The sequence below is a fragment of the Trachemys scripta genome, chromosome 2 (assembly GCF_013100865.1).
Source record: "Trachemys scripta elegans isolate TJP31775 chromosome 2, CAS_Tse_1.0, whole genome shotgun sequence".
Lineage (NCBI taxonomy): Eukaryota > Metazoa > Chordata > Testudines > Emydidae > Trachemys > Trachemys scripta.
In genome coordinates, this window is record NC_048299.1 from 80,856,552 (window position 1) to 80,878,396 (window position 21,845).

Consider the following 21,845-nt stretch of genomic DNA (forward strand, 5'->3'; position numbering starts at 1 on the left):
ATAAACCAGTGTGCACTATTGTGCTGATGGAGAGCATGGGATAAGAATGAGCTACTGGCATTTAAACACAGACTGGGGCTATTATAATCATTCTTTCTCCTCCTGGGATGATTAGCATTTAGAGATAGGAAACAGGCACCATAGTATACAGCACTAAGGAAGTATGCTTCAACTGCTGAACATAAACAATGTACATTACTGTTGTGAAACACCATTACTTATCAGGGAAAGGTTAGCTGCTAGCAATGTCTTGACAATAGCACCATAGCACTGTTGGCAGTGCCTTACAGATTGCAATTGACTTCTAGCTGGCAGGCAGATCTGAATAAAACTACAGATACTGAATCTTTAGCCCAGCGTCTTGGCAGAATGCCAGTGTTTGGGACCACATGTATTTGCCTTGGTGTTGTTCAAACCTCATAGATTATACAGATAATTCAATCAAAGGAGTTCAGAAGCACCATCCTTTCCACTGAACAATGCTCATGAGGAGGCTCATCTGACAGCTTGTCATAGGAGCATTTAGAAATGGTGCACAGGATTTCCAGGTGGACCATATACAGTACTACATCTTAAACATGACGGTTTATCTGATAAAAAAAATATAATGCAAAGCAGTGAGAGCTGAAATTCAAGACCCAGTGGGCCAAATCCCAGTCCTTACTCAAGCAAAATTTCTACTGATTTAATAAGACTACTTTTACAGATGAGGAAACCAAAGCAGAGGCTAAGCGGTTTTCCCAGGATCACCGAGCAAGCCTGAAACAGAGCTGGGAATGATTTTGCAGCGCTCCCATCACGAGCTCATACTTTAACCACTACTAGCCAATATTTCCATGTGTACTTACATAGCCACCCAAAGCATTTCAGCAAAGCCCCCCACCCAAGTTATGTTAATCAATGGACTTAACTGGCTATACTTTTACAAGTGGAGAGTCACAGATCCCCCAGTATCACCTCATGTGGGGAGAGGGAAGGAGAAAGAGTACAAAGCTCTGTTCAAATGAATGAGTGAGGGGAAGGCCAGGGGAAACCATGCCCTTCTGAATAGAGTGTATAAACCATATTGCCATATTTTAATGCTGGCTCAGTGCAGGTGCTTCTCCTCTTTGGAGAGAATGTGGTTATGCCTTTGGGAAGGAGTTAGAGATGAATTACAGGGCATCCTCCACAGAGTGCCTGAGAAAATGCTTGACCATAAGCAGGGGATCTTACAGGCTGCTTGGGAGCTGACTGTTAGTCTCCATTTTCTTCTACTGCATAGTATATAAGGGCCTGATCCTGAAACATTTACCTGGGTAGAACCAGTGGAGTCCATGGGATTGCCTGCAAGAGTAAAGACTTGGAGGATCGGTGCCTGTAGCAGAGTGCAGTGATGGAAAGCTGTGAAAGGGCACTCGTGCTCAATGCTTATGTGTGCTGCCTTAATCCTGTGAAGATGCTAAGCATAGCAAAGAGGGCAAAACAAATGTTCTACTCCTTTCTGGGGGGGGGGGGGGCACACATTAACTAGGACTTAATTTAAACTTCTGAAATTGTATATCTCCCCACACCATTCACACCTTTTACAATATTTACTAGTATCTATAAAGAACTACTGAAGATTTTCCCTTCCATCACAGAACCAAAATTTAAACGATGCCACTTCTGGGGTGGAACACAGCAGTTGCATACCACCACGAAGCACCATTACAATGCACTTTAGACCAGAAAAAGAAAGCCATACCAAACTGGAAATGCAGGGGAATTTCAGGTAGGCAGAATAAAGTTACCCAAGCTCGAATTTTGCTGACAGAGCTGTCCCTAGGGACTCTGGGCAGCACGGGGCCAGCAGCCCGGAGCCCCTGGACTTCCAAGAGCTAAGCAGATCACAGCACGTATCTCTATCACACTGAGGGGATTGAAATTTCAAGACTCCTTATAACAAATGGAAAGGGAGGTGGATATTTTTTGCTGTTTCTAAAATTAAATAGGCAGCTAGTATTGTTTTTAGAATTATTATGAAGAACAAGTTTATGCTTGGTTGTAATGTGCGTTGTTTGCCTGGACTGCTCAAGACCTGAATGTTGTGTAGGAGAACTCTTTGAGTTGGCTTCTTAAATACCTTCATGCTGTTTCACATCTGATACTCCTTGATGAAACATAGGAGCCTTGTCTTATAACAGGCTTATTCAAAGTGATACAAGCTACGAAAGTGAGATCTTGGAAGAGTGTTGCTGTTTTCATAATGTAATAAAAATACTGCAATGATAAATAATAAATAATGTGCACTAATCATGTGGTAAAACCAATTTTATATTTCCAAGATCACTGCTTTTATAATTTTTACTCAAGTAAAGGAGAAAATCCCTGGAAATATTCATCTTTAGGAGGGGGTTCGCGAGACTTGACATTTTAGTGAAAGGGGTTCACAGGTTGTTAAAGTTTGGGAACCAGTGCCCTAGCACTATGCTGGGATGTTCGCAGCAGGTACTCCTCCTTCTGAATCAGTGCAGAACTAAGCCACAAGCACGGCTTCCTGCAGCAAGTGGATGTTGCTTGAATATCTCGCTTCCAAATATAGACCCAGCCTGACCCACTGCAGCCTCTACTCCTCTTAGTCACGGCTCATTTACTAAATGGGTTTAGAATCGGTCTCTTCCATGGGTTAATTGTAGCTGGAACAGAGCCAGCACTAAGACATCTGTCTTCACAAACCATCTACAGATAGCACAATAATACCTATTTCCGAAGGCATTTGGGCCTCACCCTTACAGCTGAAAATAAGATGTGTACAACTGCAGCCTTTTAAAACAAAACGTATTTAAAATAATGATTTTCCCCCACCTACCCACTACATTAAAGAGACTGCCAAGGACAAGAAAGGGCTTACACTGTATTTCTAATGAGAGCTGGCAGGGAGGCTATTCACCAGCTACCTGAGTTATCAGCCTGAAGCTCAACGCATCTCTAAGGAGACCGTCTACTGTACTCAGGAGGAACAAAAACTGTTTGCATGTTGCATGGCTCCTTTCTAGGCTGTAGACAGGGCCGCACAAAAGTTATGGAGGCGCTCCCACCCCCCACCCAGGTGAGGCCAGGGAAGGGGTGTGTGTTAGAAAGCAAGCTCTCCCCACGGTGGTAGCTCATGTCCTGGCAGGGTAGGGGGCTGTGGAGCTGGGCCTGGTTCCAGGAGTTGCAACCTGGAATAGTGGATGGGGTGGGTCACTGCACCAATCACTCAAATCAATCAAATTTGGCCTGGCTGGTGACGGAGGGACTACCGGGCCAAACCTGAGTAGAGTTGCAATCCTGCACACCGGGTCACCCTGCCACTCACTCATATTCGGCCTGGCCACCCGCAATAAAGAAGTGTTCAGGCCAAGCCAGGTGCTGAGACTCCTTTATGCCAGCTTACACTGCCACTCAGTTTGGGGGCCCTCTCAAATGACAGGCCTGGGACAAACTGCCCTTTTGCCACCACCCCATCTGCATGGCCCCTGCCCCTTACCACCATTCCAGGTACTTCTGCTTAGCTAGAGATCTTGCTCAGATACTCTGAGCTCACACACTGTAAGAACGCCCTCCCAGTGCTGAAATCAGGAGACAGCTGGCCACATGTATGGAGCTGTTGACAATTAGCACATAGGGGCTGTTGAGAGCAAAGAAGCTGAGCCCATCCAGGGTCTGTAAAGAATCTGGGTGAAGGGAGAACTTTTTTAAAGCTACATCTTAAAGACCTGGATTCCTGACTCCTATGTTTGGGGGACCTCACTGGTGTGGTAGGTTTTCCTTCTCCTATAGGGGCAGTGTCTGGGGTACAAAATGAGTGAGGGCAAGTACATCAGTTCACTAGAGTCTGGAGAGCTGAGGCAGGAAGGCCTGCTGCAGGATCTTATAGGAAGAGAAATAGAGAGAATAGAAAGAAACAAATGGAAAGGGGGAGAAAAAAATACCAGAGAAGTGATTTTTTCAAAGAAGAATAGTCTTGGACCCATTCCTCAAATACACGCCCCTCACAATACTGGGGAAAAAAAATATATATAGCTCTTATATGGCTTTTCATCAGTAAATCTCAAAGGGTTTTACAAAGGAAGTTCGCATCATTATCCCTAATTTACAGATGGGTAAATTGAGGAACAGAAAGGTGAGTGGCTTGCTCACAGCAGGCCAATAGAAGTTCTGGGAATAGAACCCAGGTCTCGCTAACTCCCAGTCCAGTGCTCGCCCTGCTAGGCCTCCACAGGTATGGCACTGCCTACCAAACACACTATGTCGGCCTTCACCTGGCAGTGCCAATTCAGAAAGCTTTGATGAAGGCTCCATGCTGAACACCAGCTTTTACTGACAGGAGACCTTGTGTGAAAACTGAGAAACCGACTGGACCCTTCTTTGTTTTACAATGTGCTTTCTGGCTGGTGACACATGGGCAACTTATCCCCAAATCCCATTGTGATGAGAAGCCTTTTTGTCCCTTTAGCGTTTTTAGTGAAAAGAGCACCATACATCAAGGACTCCCTCTTTTGCCAGCTCCAGGGACCATGAGACTGATTTCATTGGTAAATCACATCCTATTTGCATTTTTAATGTGTCAGTTATAGGCAAGTCCTTAAACATGGCACTCTTCCATCATCTCTCAGGAGTCACTAAGCCTTAACTAATGATGATGATAAAACAGTCTTCAGGAAAGTACCATACCCTTTAAAATCTGAATGGTTCCTAAGTAGAGAGATAGCGCTGGGGAGAGTGGGGAGGGAACTGAGTATTAGGCTATATTAAGGAGACTACAATGCAGAAAATACATCATAAATCATCCTGCATCTTAAACACCAAGTTCATTTTTGGTCACCATATCTCAGAAAGACAGAGCAGGGTAGGAGAGGAGCAAAAAAAGGGCAACAGAACCAATCTGAGATATTGTACAGAGCAGGAGAGTCCAGATAAGGCCATAGAACTAGTTGGTTTAGAAAAGATCAAGAGGTGCTATAAGAGGCATTGTCATAATCAGTTCCCTACAATTACCACTCCTGGTCTCTAGATTTTTCCCTCTGTCCCAGTGTGACTACGTACCTTTAGGGAACAGGTACCCTTCTGTCCAAAGCCGGGACTCCACCCTCCCCCCAGTAGTCAGAGATTCGCTTTCCTTCGCTGTGGAACAGGCCCCAATCATTTGCCCCAGAAACAATCCCTAAACCAAGACTATCTTCAACAAAGTAGCATTCTTGTCCCAAACTAGCACTAGTTCATCAACACAAACTAGCTGTGTTACACATACACATGAAGAACCCTTCCTAACTTATCTGCAGTAACAGGATTTCTTCTGGATAGTATTCAGCGAGGGAGATAAAAGTGAATGCTATAAAGAAGGCCAATCAACTATTCCTCAAATATATATAAATTTTAAAGTAAAATATAAATTAAAACAGATGCAAAGACCCACTACTTACCTATCACCGGTGGGTGCTTCTTCTGTTGCAGGAGTCATACTGTCTGCTACCACCAGATTCTAAGGTGCGACAGTCATCCAGAGAGCTAACCCATACCACATATTGTAGCCTCACAGGAACTGAATTCCAGTGCACCCACTCCATAGAACTGTAGCTTAGCTGCAAATTTTCACAATTATATTGGGTCTCATGATATTTGATTTTTTTTTCTTAAAGGCCCAGCCCAAGCTCATGTGATTAGGTGAGAATCTCTGCTTTCATTAAAAAAAAAAAAAAAAAAAAAAAAGTGTGTAACCTTGATGGCTGCAGAGAAAAGCTTAACAATGTGACTTGACCTGAAGGCTCAAAAACACCCCAGAAGATTAATAAACTAGATCCAAAATGTATTCTATTTTTTAAAAAATCTCCTGATCTTTTGAGGCCCAATTCCTGTTTTTTCAACACTTGGGATTGGCAATACTGGTTTCTGGAGATCCCAAACTCTCAAAATGAGCTGGTGGAGCATATTTGGCTGCCTACAATGTCCAAACAAGGAATCTTTAGCTCACCTAGTTTAGCTAACAAGCTAGAGAATCACCACTCCCTGTGGCTATATTAGAATAACAAGCTAGTACATCAGTTCTGGGGCTACCAGAAGCCAAGTTAGATGGAGAAAAGGACATTTCTGGATCCAGCAAAACATTCCACTCCTAACTTCTACCTGCCAGCTCTCTTCCCACTTGGGAGAAAAGCCACACCTAAGGGAGGGGCTGAAGAGCTACACCCAGTGTATAGCACCTGGAGAGAGGTAAATGGCTGCACCCAAACACACAGAAGAAGAAGGGGAAAAAAAGGCTTTAAAGGAACCTGTAGGGAGGACTAGACCCTAACTCAGGGGTTCTCAAACTGGGGGTTGGGACCCCTCAGGGGGTTGCAAGATTATTACATGGGGGGTCGTGAGCAGGGCCGCCGAGAGCAGGTTCGGGCCCCCCAGCAAGGACAGACCAGCTAAACAGGGCCGACGAGAGGTGGGGAAGCCAGGTCCCCTTCCGGACCACGGGGCCCCAGGAATTTGTACCAGCTTTCCCCCGGTCATCGGCCCTGGTTGTGAGCTGTCAAGCTCCACCCCAAACTCTGCTTGCCTCTAGCATTTATAATGGGTGTTAAATATATTTAAAAGTGTGTTTAATTTATAAGGGGGGGGGGTCACACTCAGAGGCTTGCTGTGTGAAAGAGGTCTCCAGTAAAAAAAGTTTGAGACCTACTGCCCTAACTGCACTGTGAATGAAGGCTATTTACTTGTAGATGGTAAGGCCTAAATTAAAGCTTAACTGCAGGCTGTGGTCACCTGAGTTTCTGGGGAAAAACCAGATAGTACTATACAAAAGAGGATTTTGGCAGCTGCGAGAAGGAAAAGATGCTGCTCCTTTATTCTGCCCCAATGAAGCCACCTCACTCTTTCCCCTGACATCCCCTCCCCTTCCAGAATGAAAACTCAGGACCTGTTACAGCAATATGTCTCTCTTTTTTTTTTTCCTTCTCTTATTTCCCCCCCTCCCTTCTCTTTCACTCACAACCAGTCATTTTCATCTTTCCTTCCCCTTAGTTACAGTGGAAAGGAGCCTAAAGAGCCTGTGTCTTATGAGTGGACAAGCAGGCCGAAGAGGAGCCTACAGTCCTGACTAATGCTCTCCCTTAATTTACAAAGGGAACAATGATCTCCTTCCCCTCCGTTGATATAAAGAAGAGGGGTGACACCTCTGGGGACAGTCAGCAGGATGAGTTTTCTAACTATAAGGCTTGGTAAGTACTGCAATAGGTTAGCAAGGTTTGTGGAATCCCCATCATTGGAGGGTTTTTAAGAATAGGTTAGATAAATACCTATCAGGGATTGTCAAGGGCAGTGGTTCTGAACCAGGGGTCCAGGGCCCTTGGGGGGCTGTGAGCAGGTTTCAAGGGGGTCTATCAAGCAGGGCCAGCATCAGACTCACTGGGGCCCAGGGTAGAAAGCCAAAGCCCCACTGCATGGGGCTGAAGCCTGAGCTGCTTAGCTTCATGGGGTTCCTTGTGAGATGGGGCTCCTTGTGACATGGGGCCCCAGGCAATTGTCCTGCTTGCTACCTCCTAACACTGGCCCTGGCTTTAATATGCAGAAAATCAGTTGTTCTGACACAGGGGGGCCATGGAGGTTTTATAGCATGGGGGGGGGGAGAGTAAAGACTCAGAAAGAAAAAGGTTGAGAACCCCTGGTCTAGGGGTCCTGTCTCAGCATTGGCAAATGGACTAGATGACTTCTCAAGGTCCCTCCCAGCCCTGCATTGCTATGATTCAGTAAGAGCCACAGTCAACGTCTAAAAACTCCTGTTTTTTTTGTAATACCAGCAGGGCAAGCTGAGGGAAGGATAAGCTTCCCAAGCAGGGAAACTGTTCTGATCACCCAAGGCAAAAGAGAACAAAGGAAGGTAGACAGTCGGACTGGGAGAGGGAAAACAAAACAAAACAGCAGTGATTGTGCTGGGGAAGCTGAGACTAGAAAGTACAAAGGAGGAGCTAAATTAAAGGGGGAAAAAACTGAGTCAACAAGAAAAAATATGTTTTCAAACAGGGCCCAAAGCAACTGTTTTGGAGGAACCAGAGAAGAGTAAACAGGGCCTGAAATGCAAGGCAGACAGATGGTGCCAATCAATCCAGGTAGCAAACCACTGTGCTCAACCTGATGGAAATGGCACCAGAGACCTTCTGCTTCAAGGACTTTCCACCTCAGCTTGTGAGTACTATGGCTACAAGGAACTTGAAAACTGAATCTGGGAATGCTTGAAACAAAGCTGCCGTGCTTGTTATCAACCCTTTGTAGGTTCCACTTTCTCCCAGAGATTAGAGAGAACCAAGGGTGGCTTAAATTAGGAATGGAAGTGTCAAAGGCTCTCTTCAATTTCTAAGGCCAATGACCACCCATGTGTCCTCTATAATGGAAAAAAACAAGGTAAATTTTACAGCAGAACATTGAGAAAGTTTAATATTCAAAATGTGTCTAGCCAGAGTAGCATCTGCAGTTAAATAAATTACAGTATCCACTGAGATGCCTTTTATCAGGATGGGGGTTCTACTGGGAGATGGTACTCTTTACATTTGATAAAGATGCAGAGCTGGGTGTAATCTACTTACTGATGGAACTTTATGCCATATTCTCACCAGCGCTCCCAATGGTTTCAGAGATGTTAAGATGAGGGGAGGACTGAACCTTGTGAAGTGAGAGTGTTTGAGGTGGAGAATCAGTTGCCCAAAGCAACTGTCAGGGTTTTCAGTGAAAGAAAAGACCTGAAATTTTTCAGGGTGTTTCTTTTCAATCTCTTGGAGGTAAAACAGGATTATATGAAAGTCAATAGTATAAAATGTGACAAGTCCATTAGGAGGATTACTGATGTACTCTAGCCTGCAGACAGGTCAGCTGCCAGAGCCAAGTGCTGTCTATAGCCCTGACTGAAAGGGGCCAGAAGGCTGACAAGCTGGGACTGAAGCCTGTCTTTCCAGCTTCTCAAATAGCTAACAGTTATACAATAGTTAATAATGGTTTCTTCAGTACTGCTTGGAGAATGGCAGGTTTGAGGATGGGTGATAGTCTCTTGGAGGAGGGGAGTCTTATCAGGCCCTTACTGAACCCAGAGGCAGATTTACCATGAAACCAACAGTGCGGTGACAGGAGTACCCCCAAAATGCAGGACAAATCTCATCTGACAACCTGCCCCCGAGTCTTGGCCAGCAGCACCGAGGGCTTAGGCAGGCAGGCTGCCTGCAGTCTGTGGCTGGTGGCCCAACAGCATGCCCAGAAGTAGCTGGCTGCTGGCACATCTCTGTGTGCCCCTGGTAAGGGAGAGGCAGATCCACGTGCTGCCCCTGCCCCAGGCAGCACATGAAGACCTGCTGCCCCCATTCCCCTAAGGCGTGTGCAGAGACATGCCAGCAGCAGCACCAAGGCTGACCCTGACCATGCCACCCCTCGGGGGGGGAGAGAGAATGTCTCCACGTTGCCCCCCCGACCAGAGTGCTGACTCTGCAGCTCCCATTGGCCAGGAACTGCGGCCAATGCGAGCTGTGGGGACGGTGCCTGCAGGCAGCAGCACAGAGACCCCCTCTCTTCCCTTGGGGGTGTGTGTGTTGGTCACTTTGGGAGCCATGCCACCCCACTGACCCAGCCTAGAGCCTGCACTCCTTGCCCTCTCCCACACCTCAACCCTTTGCCCCAGCCCAGAGCCTGAACCATGCTCCCCAACTCCCTGCCCCAAAGTACCTCACTTTATTTTCATTTATTTCCTATTTTTATAGAAGGATAAAGAAAAAAAAAAGAAAAATGGTGGCAGGAGGGGGAGAGAGTGAGTTTGTTTTTTCTTGGCTGGGGTGTGAAAATAAAGCTGTGCACAAAATCTGCCACTGACTGAACCAGCTGAATCCCAGTCTCTTCCACCCAGGAACTCCTGTCAAGCACTTGTTTTTCCACTGTGTTGCACTGCTGGACTCCTAAACAGACTAGGTGCAACAGCACCCCCTAGTGGTCTTGCACAAATCAAGGAAAATAATCCATCTCTGGGGTTCCCCAACTGTGGGTAGGCCACAGGCACAACTCCAATCTAATCTCTAACTCCAACTGATTTATGTAATCTAAGTAAAAGATGTATAACTTTTGAGCTGTATATGCTGGAGTATAGAAAATTGAAGATGGCTTGTTTCTCACACGTACAATGGTGTGTTTCACTTCAAGATAACCAAGCACAACATACACAGTCCACCATTTACAACAGTATAAAATGACCCACACTATTTTAATCTGACATGAATATTTATTTTTCAAAAAAAGTGAAGATATTTACTAGATCAGGTGAGTACCCATAGCCTTAGTGTTATTAGAAAATCAAATACTGTAAATAAAAATTAGAGAATAGAGGTGTCTTTACTTAGCACATTCATATTTTACACTAAAAATTGAAAAAAGTATTCAAAGTTGAATGATTGTTTTAAAATCAATGCATGTTGAACAACATGGTGTTTATACATTGTACATTAATATATGGTGTTCTCCCTCTTTGAATACATTTTGCTCTCAACTTTAAAAAAGTTTTAGAACCATCTTGTTTCAAAGATCTTGAATTTGAGTGAATAGTGGGTAGGGATTTCTATTACAACTGTTTACATTAAAATGAAAAGGAAATGTACATTGTTTAGTTTATATGTAATTTTCCTGCAGTAGGGGAGCCTTGATCTAGCTGATAGGAACAAAAAACCCTCCCAAGCTGCAAAGTTTTGAATGTGCATCATCCCCTCAATCAGTTGGTTTTAAAAAGTGCAACTGTGTGTATATGTAAAACTTCAATGGCAGTTAAAACTACCTCATTCCTACCTTAAACTAAGTATTACATCCCAACATTATCAAAACTACCAGGTGAGGGATTTACAATAGAGGCCGTAATGAGCTTCATGGTCCACAGAGAAAGGGGCAAATTCTCGCTTTCAGCTCTGGTTTGATTTACCACAAAGGCAATGGAGCCTTCTGAACTGGTTTCATACCAGACATTGTGTTGTAGCAGAATTGTGGTGGCATTTTAGAGACAGTCCACTATGTCAACGTGGGGATCCACAAACCATGATCATATTGTTGAGGACTGCAAAATGACAACTTCCTGGAGGTCTTCATACCTTGAACATTGTTGATAACACTGATGCTTGGCTTGACAGAATTCCATACATCAAATCATTGTGCACTGCAACCTCACAAGCCTGGTGGCTCTAGTGCATAATCCATTCTAAACAAAGACACTCATTGGTTTATCAGAGCACCTAAAATCAGCAGCAGCACAGCTCCATATAAACAGCTTTACAGCCACTAGACAAGAACTATGCATAGACTTGTCTGTACTCTTGCTAAAATGGTTGTATGTGAAATTAAAAGGCTGGTGGGGTCACCTGCTTCAAAGTTGATCTTCAGCCCTTTCAGATTCACTCAAAACATCCTTCCATTCCCACCACCACCCCTCCCCAACAATATTATGCTTAAGATACAACACAGCTTGGATCAATGCCCCCACAGTGAGAAAGCTGAATGCTACCTAAGTTAAAACCTGCACTTGTTTCAGGAGCATTTCTCACTGTTGGGCATGTAGATGTATAACAAAGGGGCACAAGCTCTTCCCAGTTTGTGTGTTTAGATACAATTTTCAGCTCTCCTTAGCATCAGGTCTTAAATATCTAACTCCCAGCACAATTTTAATATGCAATTGATGAGATTCATGGATGCATTCAGGAAGTGGTCTGAGGTGGTAGTTTGTGCAACATGCATGGATATATCCCCTTTACTGCTATCCTCCATTATTTGTGATTAAGGAGTTACACCTATATGATGGGAGACAAATGCACACCAGCTTATTTTTGTATCACTTCAGCTTTCCATGTCTGGGATTCAACAGCCCCCATCCTACCAGCTATGGAGTTTAGATGCTATGGCCAGTTAAATGTGAATATAGGCTTTTAGTACTGACAGCCAGTGAACTTCGGTCTTCACTCCTTAGTTTGACTCAAAAATAATCTAGAGACAATCAACCTGGTTACTTCCACTATTAATTCATGGCTCACCAGCCCTGTAAATTGCCTCTTGAAATTATTCAACTTAGCAGGAAATGGCTTCTCTATATTGCTTGTTTTACAGATCCATTAGTCACTTACACCAGCCTAAAGGAAAGTCAAATCAGTGCCCAAACATACATTTACTTGTTTGCTATTATAGCCAGTTGCCTGTAATGGAACCAAAGCCAATTAACGTGATTGAACTTCCCCCTTTGTCCTTCTGAAGTACTCTGACTTCTCTATTTCCTTTCACAGCTGCATTTTTTGCCTATGTATAACAAGCTACCGGTTATGAGACTTCCTGTACTGTGAGTCTCTGCTTCATGATGATCTATAGAGAGATCAGAAAGGGAAACTTGAGCTGACAGTTGCTGGAGATCTTAAGTGAGGGGCCTGGAAGCAAGTCTTTACTCTTCCCCAAACTGTTGTCTTGGAAGGTCTGAAGACCCTTAATATCACCCTAGGAGTGGATTGGGGCAACTGCTTTCTATGGAGTTCTTCTGTCCCTCTTCCCCTTTGGGGAAAGGGGGTCTCATGGTCTGGCTTCTCTTGCCATGAAGGATCTGGGAGCACTTCAGGCCTCAAGATTTCTTTATACTCCCTGGCTTTCCCTTGAGTGGCTCCTATTGTGCTCTTGGCAAAACTCTACAGATGGCAGCTCAGGCCTGAAGCAGTTCTGCGGGTCATGCTGCAAGTCCACACACACATTCCCAAATTGAAGATGAAGATTGCTCATGGGATAGAAACTCTAAATATGCATTTTATAATATTCAATTTGCATTAAGTATTCCCTGTAAGGCAGTGAAGTTCTCATAGGAAGTTACCCTAGATGTATACAAAATAATTCAAGAGAGGATGATTCCTCAAGTGGAAGATCTCAATTGCTGCCTTTTAAAGTGGACTTAGTGTCTGAAACATCTCCATAATTTCTGGGCACCTTTCCAACAGTACATTTTAAACCTACGGTACCAACAGTCCAAAATGCCTATCACTAACTATAGATAAAGAGTCTTCAGTCCCACCATAAAACAGGTGATCTAGGTGTAGAAAACCCCATCCTCTTAACATGTCAAGCGAGTAGCTATTTGAACACCAGTTATGTACAACGTTCCCCATGCACGAATACTTTTCTGATCAGAACAAGCTCTATGAAGCATTTGTTTCTGAAAAGCACAAATAAGACTTTACAAAGTAAAAATTATAGGTTACATCTTGGGCATCCCAAATCTTGGCAAGTGCCCCATCAAGTTTGCTTATGTCTAAAGAAACTAACTGGAAAGTAAACTGAGATTTCAGAAAACACCAATATAAATATACCAGAAAGGAGGACCAGAAAAGCAAGGTGTAAGAAACAGATCTTTTATTTACTTCTCTTTCATTGTACTTGTATTGAAGTTAAGACCATTCAGTGGCAGTCCCAACCCACTCAGTGGCCTGTGCTGTGGGAGCTGCAGACCAGTCTTCAGTGGCAGGCTGGGCACTCCAATCTTCTGAAATAATAAAGTGACTATCAGGAACTTCTACAGCAATTGTACTCACGTCCTGTGCACCTATTAACTAGTTTCACATGCATATCTAATCATGCATTTGAATAGGCAAGAACACTTATGGAAACAAAAGTGTGGTCAACTGTTTGTGTATCCCATTGGAAAACAATTTGTGACCACTAAGAAGCACCAATCTAAAGGTTAAGGGCTTGTCTACACCATGCAGCCTTCAGTGACAAGGCTGTGTCAACACAGCCTTGTCACTAAGAGTCAGTGTGCGTGAATGCTCTTTTGCAGTATTTTGTTGGCACTTTTGCCGACAAAATACGTCCAGCCCCATGAGCAGCATAAGCTGTCGGCAGGAGAGCGCTCCTGCTGACAAAGTCGCGTTCACACTGCTGCTTGCATTGGCAAAACTTGTGTCTTTTGTGGGGGGGCTTTAAGTACCCGCGAAAGACAAAAGTTTCGGCAACAACGGTGCAGTGTAGACATACCTTTAGGCTCTTAAGACAGGGAAATCTATACAAATTTCCTAGATGAATACAAAAAATACTTCCCCAATACTCAACCATGCTAACCAGAGGACATCTGCAGGAAATGTTTGGCAAATACAATGGAACTGCACTCTAATGAAAATCTGAGGAAATTCACTCAATGCACATGAAAGCTAGTCACAGCTCTATGTGCATCTCCAAAGTTTCATACCGTTGACTATCACCAAGTCAGGTCTTTAACAAAAATCCCCCCCATAAGAGCTTCTATATCTGCCATCAGTTTTTCCTTCCAACATTTCTCAAAAACTCACCAGTTGGGAATGGCTGGATTGGCACAGATGGTACCTGCACCCCCTCAGACCAATCTGCCACCTCAGGCTGAGGGGCAGGAGCAGCAGCAGCAGCGGTGAATTCAGGTGCTGGGGCTGTCCATTCTCCCTGGAACTCCTCCTTGGTAACTGCCTTCTCAGCTGCAGCCTGCTCCTCCTTTTCAATCTACCAGATACAAGATGGTGAGACTCTCGGAGGGAGTCCATTCCTACATTAGCTAACTTGCACTGATTGAAGACAATTTAAAATTGAGGTTAAAGTGAGGTTCTAACTATTTTAGTGATTGTATTACAGATGAAACTGCCCTCAAGTGACCCGTAAGGTTGTTTCCATACCCTCCCCTACATGCACACTCCCAACCCAATCCAGAAGTTTTTACCTCCTCAGGATCTCTGTAGAAGTAGAGGTCAGGCATGACCTCCCATGGGTGTTCACGGGAGATGGTGCCACGCATACGCAGGACCTCACGGGCAAGCATCCACCACATCAGACCCACTGAATGGGCCCCCTGAAACACAAACTGGTGTCTAACCTTTGGTTCAAAACCAGTCCTTTAAAAAAAGATATATACATAGCTGAAATCTATAAAAGAAGAGCACAAAATGTACACACCAAGTCCAAACCTCTTAAAAGCACAAGCTCTTGGAACAGACTAATGCTTGTTTTCCCCCTCAAACCCTTCCTGAAGGTCCTTCAAAGATAAAGGCAACTCTTTGGGGCACTGCTCACTTTTCAGATCAACAGTGAAAAGACCACATGAATGTAAAAACAAACAGTTGTACGATTTAAGGCAGACATTAGTATGGATCAATCACTAACACCTGGGTGTACTGTACATGGCTCGGTGAGTGTGTCATCCTTGTGTCAGACCCCACAGGCACCCCATAAGCATCAAGATTTTAAGAATAAAGATATGAGTAGTATGTTTATGGGGTAACTGAACTGACATAGCTAGGAAAGTCTGACCAAATACACAATTTACAGCATATTCTGAATATGTTCAAGTTTTGACTTGGGTATGAACAAATTTCAGAGGTAAGGGTCTAAGCAACATCCTAGACTCCTGCCCCCTTAAGCCTCACCAGTGGGTTAGCTCCAAAGAAGCGCAGATGTATTCCAGAGCAATTTCATCAGCTGGAAGACTCATCTTGGTGCTGCACTTTTCTCTCACATTTCAGAAATGTTGCAAGAATCACTATCAAACTCCACTCATTGGACCACAAAGGCCCTTGTGGCGTTAGCGAAAAATCCTGCCATGGTTACTGTAGCACACGTCCTACACTCGAGAGTTCATTGGCCAGAAACTGACCTCAGCTCCAAGCTCTAACAGTGTGCAGTTCAATCCCTCCTTCACACCATCTCTCCTCCCACACCATGCCAAAGGCTTTAACTGGTTGTTACCAAATTAGACATGCCAATACTTTCTAGCCCTTCTCTGCAGAAAGGGTTTTGAAAGAGTGCATACTAAGGTTTCCATACCATGGATCTAGAGTGAGTGCCAAAGGGAGAAGCACTGAATACTAGAGCAATTACCTTATTATTGCATGGAATAGCAATATCCACATAGCGCAGTGGGGAGTCTGTGTTGCACAGAGCAATGGTTGGGATGTTAACGTAAGATGCCTCAGTCAATGGCTGATGATCAGCCCGGGGATCTGTAACCACCAAAAGGCGCGGCTCACGGAAGGCAGCCTGGATCTGATTTGTGAAGGTACCAGGGGTGAAACGTCCAGCAATTGGTGTAGAGCCGGTGGCAGCAGCAAACTTCAGAACAGCACGCTATCAGGGGAGTACAAACAAAACCAGGGTTAGACAGCTGGATCAACAATCTCTCTATCATGGTACTGTGGCAATCGAAGAGGATATGTATTTTTGAATCATCCTCTATTTTAATTTCTATTATCTGACTGAACTCCTCTGGCAACTCAGCTCTGGCATGAAACAGAATGGAACTGTAGTCACATTCACAATTATTCCCAGTTCCGCAAGACTGAAATGGAGTAAAGCCCCATCTGTCAGTGAAATAAGCAGCCAGCCCAGGACTGTGGAAAACATGGGACTACTTCCTAATGCTAAGCATATGTGACTCCGCAGAGGCCTTAACTCTACTTAAAAAAAATCTTCTCTGAAATGTCACTAATCTAGCTTTACCATTTACCTAGCCTCTGTATTTACACTGATCCTCTTGCAACAAATACAGGGTGAGGGTGAAAGGAAATGGAAGAAAGAGCAAAATATTTCTCCCCAAATTTCTACACGGTATTTCAACTTCCCATATCTGGCTGCAGCAAAACTTTAATCACAGGTGAAAAAACAGTTAAATTTACCTGTGTCAATGTCTCAGGAATATACCACCAGATCGAATTTATTGAAACATTCTTTAAGCCCATCAGATCTCTCAATTAGGCTGGCATGTGGCAGTGATTGCCATCAAACTCCAGTCATGGAGAGACCATCTTCTGGTCTTAGCAAACATCCTGCCATGCTGCTCCACTGTAGCACACTTTTGCCACTTGAGAGGTCATTGGCAAGAAACTAGAGTCAGCCAAGTTTTAACAGGTTGCAGGTGAAGTATACAACAAAATCCATTCATAACCTGAAGGCCTTCTGCTTACATCTTAGACCTATACAAGACCTACCTATCATGGCACTATGAATTTGAACCCACACTTTGGCCCATCTCTACCAGTGCAGAGAGGCAAAAGCCAACAGTGGCTAGGCTGGACTTAATTTGAAGGGTAAATTCCCTGCTGTATCATCACTGCTTTTATGGCAGCATCTCTAGATTTGGAGAATGAAAGTAGGTCCTATAAAGAGTTTATTATTAAAATAAAATGTGAAAGCATTGCAATGCAGGAAACCCAGATACCATCTCATTCAGCAACAACCCCTACCAAGGTGCAATGTTGACCGATTCCCAAGGGACTTGGGAAAAGTGACAGCTGCAATACCAGGCCTCCAAAAGGGGTGTATAATGCAGGAGCAGGTTTTCCCCCAAGATTACAAGAAGTGAAGAAAGAAGAAATGTGCACAATTAGAATGCATGAGAACCCATCTAAAACAAGTGATTTAGTCACTAATCTGTAGTTACCATCACCTAGCCCCTCATATCCAAGACACTTGCTCTAAAGGAACAGAACAGCACACTATGAACTATTTAACTTGTATCTGCAGAACATACAGCTCTGAAGCTTCTGTGTATGTGTGAAATTTGCTGAAAATGGACACTCACATACTTCCCAAGCCCCAAATGCAAAGAGTCTATGCCCAAAATAAGCATTAGATTTTGGGTCACCTGCTTCCATTTACCTAGCATCACAGCCCTGCATGCAACATATGCTCAGTGAGCATGACCATACAAAAGCAGGCTTTGCGCCCCATGAATAAGGTCCATACCTGTCCAGTATTTCTGGAAGAGATGACGCTCACATCAGCTGGGTTTTCAATGGCAACGATGGCACGGGCTGCTAATAGGAGCTTCTCCCAAGTCCTCTTCAGATTGATGATGTAAATACCTAATGTTAACATCAGCATCCACAATCAATAACCAACAAGTATAAGCTCTCATTGGAGCTGCACTTTTGTGTAACTAGATTGTCATGTGGCAGCGATTACTATCAAACCCCAGTCACGGAGGGAACACCTCTCCTGGTGTTAGCGAATATCCTGCCATGCAATTCACTGTAGCACACTTCCGACACTCAAGAGGTCATTGGTCAGAAACTGGCCTAATCTCTGAGCTTTAACAGTGTGCAGTTCAGACTTATAACGAGGAAAATAAAACAATGAATCACCACATATGCACAAAGCAATTGTGTTATTCAAACCCAGAGCTGTAGAAATTTTCTGAATTTCAGTTCCGTCATTGATTTAACAATTTGACAAAGAAAGCATTTTTGGATCAACACTATAGCTGGGGCAAAGATTGACAAAAACTCAGAAGTTTTGATTTTCAAAAACCAGTTCCAAATTTAAAAATCCTACACAACACTCCCCCCCCACCCCCCCCCCTTTTTGACCCGCTCTATTCAAGCCATTCCTGCACATTTGGCACATCTTTGTGTTGAGAGATAATACAGTAAGGAAAAAAAGATACTTGGTAAATTCTATTGGTTTGTGATTTGCAAGAGAAAAAACTACACTTGGGTCTTTATTTGCCCTTTTTTGAGGTATAGGTGGAGGCCTGGGATTTTGACATCATACCTACCTAAAATGATAAAGCTGAACAACTTAGAAGGGACAGGATATGGAGTCAGACTGTTTTTGTTAGCATCTATTTAACTGCTGCATTGATTAGTATTTTGGCTAAAGGACGCCTTTGCTAAACATCCCTAAAACCTTCCAGATTATCTTCCAGCATAATCAGATTACACTAGACTATTTCTAAGGTAAAACCATAAGCAGCAAATAAAGGTTTGTGAAAGTTTATGTGCATCATAAACCAGAAGAGGTACAAACCCAAGTTTTAAGATATGCTTTGCAGGTTAACTTTCAGTCAAATATACATGTCAGGGGTAGGCAAACTTTTTGGCCTGAGGGCCACATCCAGGTATGGAAATTGTATGGCAGGCCATGAATGTTCACAAAATTGGGGGTCAGGGTGTGAGAGGGGGTCAGAGCTGGGGGTGCAAGCTCTGGGGTGGGGCCAGAAATGAGGAGCTCAGGGTGCAGGAGCAGGCTCTGGGGTGGGGTGCAGGCTCTGGGGTGGGGCTGAGGGGTTTGGGGTACAAGAGAAGACTCCAGGCTGGGACCAATGGGTGCAAAGAGCAGGAGGGGGCTCAGGGATGGGGCAGGCTGCTGGGCACGGAGGATGATTGCTTTGACTGGGGGCGCAGGCTCTGGGGTGTGGCTGAGGACCTTGGGGTACAAGAGGGGGCTCTCAGCTGGGATCGAGGGGTTTGGAGGATGGGAGGGGGATCGGGGCAGTGGCAGCGGATTGGGGTGCAGAGGGGGCTCAGAGATGCAGGCTTGCGTTGAGCGTGGTCCAGAGCAACTCCTGGAAGCATATCCACCCTCCGGCTCCGGGGCACAGCCAGGCGGCGTTACCATGTCTGCAGGCACCACCCCTGTAGCTCCCATTGTCTGGGAACCGTGGCCAATGGGAGCTATGGGGGCAGCGCACAGAGCCGCCTGGCCGCGCCTCCACATACTACATAGGAGCCAGAAGGGGGTCATGCCAGCTGCTTCCTAGGAGCCGCACAGAGTGGGGCAAGCCTCTAACCCCACTCCACAGCTTGAGTGCTGGAACAGGGCAAAACCCCCACCCTCTCCCGGTGGGAGCTGAGGACTGGATTAAATGGCCTGACAGGCCAGATGTGACCCGCAGGCCGTAGTTTGCCCACCCCTGCTCTAGGTACTCAATGTTGCATAAGATGATACAGAGCCCAGCTCAGCTGAGTTGATTCTTCAAGGGTAACACTTAGCTATGAACGGGTTACAGGGGATGAATCACTTGGTTACCCATTCTGTTCATTCCCTCTGAAGCAGCTGGCATTGGCCACTGTCAGAACACAGGCTACTGGGCTAGATGGACCTTGTCTGACCCAGTACAGTCATTCTTATGTAACCCTGTTAAACACCATTGCCAGTTGCTGCTACTAAACATCCATTATAAGTCCTAAAGCACTGCCAAGTACTTACCATCACTTTTCCTTTTGTAGATGTACTGTTCCATCTGAAAGTCTAGATTGGTGCCTCCCAAGTGGGTTCCTGCAGCGAGGAATTTGAGGACATCCTCCTCCTTCATCTGCAGGACATCGAGACCTCCGGACATTGTGAAAGTTCCCCTTTTAAAGTAACGGCAGGGAACCTGGAACAACAAATCAGTTCACTCTATCACAAACTTACTCAAGTAATTGTGTGAAGTAACAGAACATTGGGGAATCCTAGTCACTGGAGGTTTACAAGAGTTTGTACAAACATGTTAGGGATGGTATAGATCACATGCAGTCACCAGGGACTTTTCTTGCAGCTGAAAAGTCTAAAGTAGGACTGTCGATTAATTGCACCCTTAACAACAGAATACCAATTTAAATGTATTAAATATTTCAGATGTTATTCTACATTTTCATACTGTATTCTGTGTTGTAACTGCAATCAAAGTGTATAATGTTTACAAATATTTACACTGTAAAAATGATAATATAGTATTTTTCAATTCACCTCACATGAGTACTTTGTGCAATATATCGTGAAAGTGCAACTTACAAATGTAGATGTTTTTTGTTACCTAACTGTGGTGCATGCTTTCAGAAGTCTTCAAAGAGCAACACTCCAACGTGAAAACATTGTGGGTAAAACTGAGCAGAGGACATACAATTCTCCCCCAAGAAGTTCAGTCACATTAACGCTTTTTTTTTTTTTTAAAAGCATCATCAACATGGAAGCATGTCCTCTGGAATGGTAGTTTAAGCATGAAATGTTAAACATTCATATGCCCCATCTGGCAGGTAAATATCTTGCAATGCCAGCTACAAATGTGCCATGAGAATGCCTGTTCTCACCTTTGGGGTGACATTATAAATAAGAAACAGGCAACATTATCTCCTCCAAATATAAACAAACTCGTTTGTCTTAGCAATTGGCTGAAGAAGTAAGACTGAGTGGACTCGCCGGCTCTCAACTTTCACATTGTTTTATTTTTGAATGTAGTTTTTTGTACATAATTTTACAGTTGTAAGTTCAATTTTCAGAATAAAAAGATTGCACTACAGTACTTGTATGAGCTGAACTGAAAAATACTCGGTTTTTGGAGTGCAAATTACATGTAATCAAAAATAAATAGAAAGTGAGCACTGTACACTTCGTATTCTGTGTTGTAACTGGAATCAACATATTTGAAAATGTAGACATCCAAAAATATTTAAATAAATGGTATTCTATTATTAACAGTACGATTAATTGCAATTAATTTTTTAATCGCTTGACAGCCCTACTAAAAAACACACAATCATAAAAGCAAAACAAACAGAAAAGAGGAGAACATGCAAAGCACTTTTGTATTTCTATACTGTTTAGGCTCAGTAGAGAAATAGACAGTACATTATTTTTATTGTATTTGCAAAAAAACCCCAACATAAATAAATGACTATGAACCGCACATGTCTATGGGCATAATTAGCTTTAGGAAAAACAAATAATTATTTTAGGGAAAATTGTCAAGAGCAGCCACTAGCAGGAGTTGGTGTCCACATACCGGGGCCACCAAAAATTTGCTGAGAGACCAGTGGTCTAGATTTATTTGGTCCTGCCACAGTACAGGGCTTGACTTCGAGGCCCCGTGCAACCCTACGTGACAATCCCTAGCGTGGGGGTGCGATGTAAGTAAGGTGTGAGTGAAAACCCGCAGCTAAAAGGAGACAGAAAAGGAACCTCCCCATTCTGCCATCAGTGACTCCTTCGGTTTTTGCTTAAATTACACACAGTGCAGCTGAGCTAATCCTAAACGAACGCCCCCCCCCCCCATCCCACCCACGCACAGCACGGGGCTCGCAGCGTGTGCGTGTATGGGGGGGGGG

General features: G+C 44.2%; 1 protein-coding gene and 3 non-coding genes across 5 annotated transcripts in view; all 4 read right to left on the bottom strand.

Moving 5' to 3' along the window:
* Nucleotides 1-13,356: 13,356 nt before the first annotated feature.
* Nucleotides 13,357-21,845, bottom strand: part of RPSA (ribosomal protein SA) — an 8,847-nt gene continuing 358 nt past the window's right edge. The window contains exons 2-7 of one of the 2 annotated variants that reach the window (XM_034761014.1): nt 19,969-20,137; nt 17,725-17,843; nt 15,862-16,107; nt 14,708-14,836; nt 14,310-14,493; nt 13,357-13,504 (exon numbers count right to left, since the gene is read on the bottom strand). In XM_034761014.1, the coding sequence (XP_034616905.1) occupies nt 13,413-13,504; nt 14,310-14,493; nt 14,708-14,836; nt 15,862-16,107; nt 17,725-17,843; nt 19,969-20,101 (903 nt within the window). In that variant the 5' untranslated portion in view covers nt 20,102-20,137 and the 3' untranslated portion in view covers nt 13,357-13,412. Of the gene's footprint in view, nt 13,508-14,309; nt 14,494-14,707; nt 14,837-15,861; nt 16,108-17,724; nt 17,844-19,968; nt 20,138-21,845 lie in introns of both variants that reach the window. The other variant, XM_034761012.1, reaches the window with a different exon arrangement.
* Nucleotides 15,507-15,666, bottom strand: LOC117873957. The gene has a single exon (XR_004644831.1). It is a non-coding gene; the product is annotated as a small nucleolar RNA SNORA62/SNORA6 family (small nucleolar RNA).
* Nucleotides 16,739-16,895, bottom strand: LOC117873959. The gene has a single exon (XR_004644833.1). It is a non-coding gene; the product is annotated as a small nucleolar RNA SNORA62/SNORA6 family (small nucleolar RNA).
* Nucleotides 17,926-18,085, bottom strand: LOC117873958. The gene has a single exon (XR_004644832.1). It is a non-coding gene; the product is annotated as a small nucleolar RNA SNORA62/SNORA6 family (small nucleolar RNA).